The following is a 6,653-nucleotide window of genomic DNA, read 5'->3' on the forward strand; positions in this document are numbered from 1 at the left end:
TAAGATGAATTAAGCCACAAGACCTTCACTTTTTCCCTGTGCAAAGCAATATTTCATTAGAAAAGAGCCTCACTCAAACTGTCTTGAAAATGAAGAACTCATTCTAAATCTCATGCATGGATTAAATGTGGAAAATTCAGACTGTAATTAACAAATTAAATATTCATATATATTTCTCTATTAAATTCATAGTTTTTCTTGAAGATGGTTTTACTTTTCTCCAGCTTGTAGTGATACTGTTACAAGTGTAAAAGTATTTAGTCTGTCAGTGAAGGGTATCGCTGTTAATAAGTTGCCGTGTTACAAGACAGGGTGGCCATCTCCTGTTGTTTCTTCTCATGCTGAAGGCAACTACAGGGCTCCATAGGTTGCCTGTTGTTGAGCTCAATTCTTGTTTCTGGAGCGTGTCATGATAAATAGATAATGAAATAACCTGTTGTCTGATGCAAAATCTTAATTAAGTTTCCTCCCTAAACATTACACCTGTGCACATTTGTCAACAGCGAGCATCAGCTAATGTTCCTGACACTCTAATTAAGGCATTATTGTAGACTGAGAAAGATACACATGATGTGCAGGGTGTGCTTGCTTAGCAGGTACAGGAAGCAGAGGATTGGAGTATGAGCGCTCTTAGGAGATGTCAGCATTTGCCTTCTCTTCAAGGTTTTTCCTGGAGGAGGTGCAATTTAATCACTCTCGACCCTCTTTCCCCCCTTTTTTTCTTTAAATCAAACACATAATTTTTAGTTTTGAAACAAATTCCGGAGATAGATGACTCCTCAGTTTTTATGTTAGATAAAAGACCTCATCATCTAAGACAACATGGAGGGGAGAAAATGAAAGGAGTACAATTTATAATAATATTTTGCTGAGAATTAAAATGATTTCTGGATGTCAGTGATTCAAATCTCTTTGAAAAGTCTTTGAAGGAGGAATACTGATCCCAATTTCACTGCTGGTGAAGCACAGCGGCACCAAAGCTTTGGTGTCTGCTCATGGCAGAACCGGGATTAAAGGCCATGAGTCAGAGTGCCAGTCTTGCACTGATTGCAGTTTATGATTAATGTCATCATTAGCTCTAGTAGTGTAAACTAGCCAGATATTTCCTCCCAATATTTTTCTAATTCTTTTTCCCTTGAATGTTTTAGAAAACAGCTAGAGAAAGCAGCTTTTGCAAGCTACTTTGTAGGTCATCTATCCTTCCTACCAGTTATCTTAATTACATGAAAGGTGACACTAAAGCATCTAGATGAAATAAGACCTGAACTGTCTTTTCAAGTGCAGGTTATGGTTCTGGGTACTGAAGTCTGTCTGACGTGAGACTGCAAGCACTCTTAATTTTTGCTGTCTGAATGAACTGTTCCAAGAATAACCCTTATATGGTATTGCTTGACAAACGGGGTAAGAATGGTACAAACTTCTTTGTTTGCAGATGATGAAAGCCATGAACAAATCCAACGAGCATGTTCTAGCAGGGGGAGCATGCTTCAATGAGAAGGCAGACTCACATCTGGTGTGTGTTCAGAATGATGATGGGAATTACCAGACGCAGGCCATCAGCATCCATAATCAGCCGAGGAAGGGTGAGAACGGGGCTTGTGAGGAGGCAGTTGGCTCACGGTGCTCTGTATGACTTCTGTTTTGCCATTGTTCCTACAGTGATGCAGTGTGCTCTTTGGTGAATCTGTCAGGATTGGGCTTGTCTGTATTTCACTGTTTCTGCTCTAGTTCAGAGAAGATCATTCTGACTGTTGGTCTTCCTGAATGGGCAGCTTTGTGAGTTAGGTTTGAACACACAGTGTTGCTCTGCTCTGTCTGCCTTTACCCCCTCAGTGTTTTATTCCCTTTGCAGAATGCAAAATCTCAGACATCCAGGGGCATGCTGCTGTTTGTGTCCTGTGTACTGTCCTCATCACACTTCCTAGGTCAGTAGTGCTGTTCCGAATTTGCCTGAGAGGCATTCTGGCAGCTTCATAGACCAAGACGACACAAAATTAAGCATATTACAGCTTGCTCCCTTGTAAACATGGTAATACTGCTTGCACAGTACAGCTTGGGACATGCACATTTCCAGAAGTCACAGTGCTGTGACTGCCTTACATAACTTCTGTACATGAATAATGACAGCAGTCTTTGCCCTTATTGGAGACTGGAGGTGGGAATGTGGTTGCCTATGCTTGTCCTGTGTGAAAGGAAGATCAGGTTTAGTAGGAGGGGGGAGATGTGCACAGAAGCAACAGCTGAAGTGTTTAAATAATGTAACTTCAAAAATGTGTTCACCTCAGTCAGACCATCTCATTTCCAGGCTTTACCTGGCAAAGACCTTTACTCTATCTATCTCCAAATGAGAAGAAGCAAGATACAGGCCAACTTTTGTTTGGCAGGTATCCCCATATGCAGTGAATATACTGACATGGGATGTCACTTCAGGACTGCTGGTTTTATCTGAGTGTGGTTTGTTTTACACATGGGATGAATAGAGGGACTTCCAGCAAGTATTTTGTGATGCCTGGTGGTCATTTAAGAGGATTTTATTCTAAATCAGCTGGCTGTCTTTCCACTGGGTTGGTGTTACGGTGTGGGCCATAAGCAGCTCGCACACAGTCTTTTGCTGGATGTAAGAGAACTTTTAGAATTACGTAATTGGTTACCCTAAATTAACAATCCTGAAACTTGAAGGTGTTAGTGGAGAGAGTGATGAAATACAAGCATCTAGGCTGACAAAACTGCTGTCCAGTTCAGAAGATAACCGGATGATTTGCCATTCTATGTCCAAGCATGTAGGATGCATTAAAGTCACTATAATTCTGAGCAGCACTTGTTCTGATTTAGATTAATCACCTCTTTGGATGATAGAGCTGTTGTACCTGATTCTTGTGTGAGGCATCGTTTGATGAAAGCGTCACTAAATCACTCCTGTTGTTGTTGTTGCAGTGACTGGTGCCAGCTTCTTTGTGTTCAGTGGAGCTTTAAAATCCTCTTCAGGCTACCTTGCCAAATCCAGTATAGTAGAAGGTAAGAACTGAACTGCTTGCTTAAAATGCACTGCTTTCCCCTTAGCACTGCTCAGCTAAGCCCTGAGCATTTGAATGAGGCTGCTGGTTCAGCTTCATCTTACTTTTTAGCAGAAAAAACCCTTGCTTCCTTTAATAAGGGGAATGTGTTATCGTTGTTTTTCATAGTCAGTGTTCCATCTTTTAGGGATCAGAGAGTTCAGGAAGTTTTGACACTTGTGTAGTGTCAAAATGGATTTTCAATATTTCTTTTCCTCACAAGAGGAAGGATGTTTTTCTTTTTTATAGGGTCTGCTCATTGTGACTTATCTTGGCTTACGAGGATTTCTTGGTTTCCTAGATGGAGTAATGGTCCAGATAACTGCTGAGAACATGGACTCTCTGAGGCAGGCCTTGAGAGAGATGAAAGACTTCACCATCACTTGTGGCAAAGTAGATGCTGAAGATCCTCAGGAACACGTTCACATTCAGTGGGTAGAAGATGATAAAAACTTCAGTAAGGGGTAAGCAAGACATATTTATTTGGCTGAATTTGTTAAAAATTTTAATGGATTTTATAGGGTGGATGGACCATCGAATCAGTATAAATTATAAGCTTATACCTCTATTTTGAGTGATAAGATGCAATTAAATGTAATGAAAGTGGAGCTGAGACACCAGAGCTTTGGGGCATCGATTCAGAATGTTGTCAGTGCTATGGATTATTTTGCCACTGCTAATAACACGTTACTGGAACCTCTCTCCAACACTCAAAGCCGAACCCTGCACGTTATGGTCACTCTGTACTCTTGTTGCTTTGTGTGCATTAAGTAGTGCTGGAAGAAAAATTGCTGAACACCAGCAATATGTGCTGTACTTTGATAGTTAAGCCAAAAGAAAAGCGTACATGGCAGTTTAAGTACTTAGGGGAGAAAAATGCTGTTATGATGGGTATGGTCTTGTAAGGAATCAGCATCTACAAGGGATGGCCTTTCTGTATGTACAGACACTGCATCAGTCTCAGGTTCTGTAATTAAATGTTACAGAACACATTCTGTAGTAAGTAGTGTTTTAAGGTATTGCAGGCCTCCACCAACATTATAAATGAATAAAAAGCAAATCATTTGAAGCATATCTTGTTGGCTTTTTACCACCTGATTAGAGTTCAGTCCTGGTGCAGAGCTCAGCTGGAAACGTGGAAAGCTCCATCCTCAACTCAGTGTGTCAGCGGGTTGGGGTTGCAGTGGACAGCAGGGCCTCTGTGCCTCTTGGCTCTTCCCTTATTTAGAACATCCAGGCTTAGCATCAGTGTTGCAATTAGCAGTTGTATGCAGGATCAGTAATTTTGGCACCCTTTGTTCCAGGAGTTCCCTTCTGAGGCTAGTTTTGGTCTGTGCCCCATTTAGTTGTTGTGGTAGGTTGCTTTGTTCTAGTGGTTCAAATTGCAGAGCACTCAGTTATGAAAACAACCTGCAGCAATTCTGCTGGAGGATTTAGGTGTACCAGAGGCACTGTCCTTTGATCTATGAGATGCTTTTCCTTTGCAATATCCTCTATTAATATCTCCTGCTAAGTAGGAATTTACCCTTTTCCCTCCACTTCTGCAGTGTTGTGAGCCCTATTGATGGCAAATCAATGGAGTCTATAACAAGTGTGAAGATATTTCATGGCTCAGAGTACAAGGCAAATGGAAAGGTCATTCGGTGGACAGAGGTAAGTGAGGCAAATGGAACATTTTGGGACTGCAAATACAGCAGTCTTTCTTCATCCTGCTCTCCCTACATTACCAAAATCATAGCAGCAAATTCTTCAGAACAAACCTGGAGCAGATTTCCTACGTGTCGGGAAAGATTCTGCAAGGCACAGTCCAGAGTTCAGTGTCCTGCCACTGCTGTGTAACTCAGCCTGCTGTCACGGCCATCTTCTACAGCCTGCTTTGTGCTGACCACCTCTTCTCACACTGTCTTGTTGAACGTAGGAAGAACTAGAGAAATGCTTGCGCACTGTGTTACCCGAGGTAACAGCTGGTTTCACCTGTATTTTATATTAAAAGCTACCTTTTAAAGGGCAGATAATGCTTATTTATTTTAAAAAAATGCTATTCTGAGCCCCCTTTTCTAAAATTTCAGGCAAATTGCTTACAGCATTTACTCCATTAAGAAACTGCTCACATAAGTGCTGTTAGTTTTGACTCTGCCAGCACACAAATGCTAATGTTAAGGATTTCTGGAAGCATTTCACTTATCTGCCCAGGAGGAACCACATCAAATCTTTGTGCAGCTTGCTACCTTACTCTTCTTTGTCCAGACTTATCTGCAGGTTAAGTTTAGTGACAACAACGCACATTTCTTCTTCAGGCTGAGATGGTTTCTACTGAAAGTGTGGATTTTCTGAAACGAACACCTGTTTAAAAGCAAACAGTGTACAATATGCAGTGACTTTCCGTAATGAAGCTTTCGATGGAACTGAAAGGTTTTGAAAAACATCTGTATAAATAGCTGTTGTTTGAGGGGTAGTTTGTCTTTAAGGTCTTCTACTGCTGTTCCTCAAGAAGCTTTTCTTGAAGTCTTCTTTCATAAAAAGTTTTGAATGGCCTTTAATTAACTTTGTGTTCTATATCTTAATTCTTACCTTCAGGTGTTTTTCCTGGAAAACGATGAGCAACACAGTGGTCTGAGTGACCCAGCTGATCACAGCAGACTGACTGAAAACGTGGCAAAAGCCTTCTGTTTAGCTCTCTGTCCTCATCTTAAGTTGTTAAAAGAAGATGGCATGACTAAGCTTGGTCTGCGCGTTACTCTCGACTCAGATCAAGTAAGTCTTGAATAGTTACAGTTTAATGACTGGGCGGTTCCCACCCCCCCCCCCCCCCCCCAAAGCTGCAAAAAAAATACACTGTCAAAGCATTCTGTTGGCTGAAGTACGACCAGTATCAAGATGCTTATCTAGTACTGCTATTACGTGGTGTTTGGGGCAATCTGTTACCACGGGAGAGCCAGTGCAGTGCGCATAAACAGCGAGCCCATAGCAACACCTGCTCTGCAGTCAGACCTGGAACAGCCCTTGGAGGTGCAGGCTAGAGTCACCTGCTGAGAGATGCTGCAAGCTGGCCTTTCCACCAGGAGCTGAAAAAGGGAGTAGAATAAATGTGTTCTCGTGGGAGCATAAAACACCGTTGTGTAGGGAAGTATGGCTGTTCTAAAACGATCGCGTGTGTATGAGGCATAGAAACAGATGGGAGCTTCCCTTGAGAGTGCTCCACAGCAAACACTACAAGCAGAAAGAAGGGGTTTTGGTATGCCAGCTGGCCTTGCCTTGAGTGAAGTGTGCTTAGCATCATCCAGGTCTTAAATACTGCGTGCCTTAATCTGATAGCACAGGGTATGGTTCCTGCTGGTCTGGAAGCTCTGCTTTGGTAGAACAGTGGGGGAAAAGCAAAAGCTGCTTTTGTCCAGGCAGACACTGGGAACACAGAGAATACCAAGCACAAGTGGGGAAGCTGATCTAATACTTGGCTGCATGCTGTTCATGGGCCTGATTTCCCCCAGCTGAGATGGGGGCACTGCACACAGCTCATCCTTCTGCACAGCACTTCCCTCACTACCCCGAGCCTGCTGTCCCCTTCTGTGTAAAACCCACTGTTACTTTGTATTTTTTTAG

The 6,653-nt window shown here is 42.3% G+C and overlaps 1 protein-coding gene across 7 annotated transcripts in view; it reads left to right on the plus strand.

The window, feature by feature from the left end:
• ZFYVE9 (zinc finger FYVE-type containing 9) overlaps window positions 1-6,653 on the plus strand; it is a 75,987-nt gene that overhangs the window by 66,825 nt on the left and 2,509 nt on the right. For all 7 annotated transcript variants that reach the window (XM_040705225.2, XM_046944890.1, XM_046944891.1 and 4 more), the window contains 5 exons: window positions 1,433-1,583; window positions 2,935-3,015; window positions 3,355-3,517; window positions 4,601-4,706; window positions 5,631-5,807. In XM_040705225.2, the coding sequence (XP_040561159.1) occupies window positions 1,433-1,583; window positions 2,935-3,015; window positions 3,355-3,517; window positions 4,601-4,706; window positions 5,631-5,807 (678 nt within the window). The remainder of the gene's footprint in view (window positions 1-1,432; window positions 1,584-2,934; window positions 3,016-3,354; window positions 3,518-4,600; window positions 4,707-5,630; window positions 5,808-6,653) is intronic.

Source organism: Gallus gallus, chromosome 8, assembly GCF_016699485.2.
Source record: "Gallus gallus isolate bGalGal1 chromosome 8, bGalGal1.mat.broiler.GRCg7b, whole genome shotgun sequence".
Taxonomy (NCBI): Eukaryota; Metazoa; Chordata; class Aves; order Galliformes; family Phasianidae; genus Gallus; species Gallus gallus.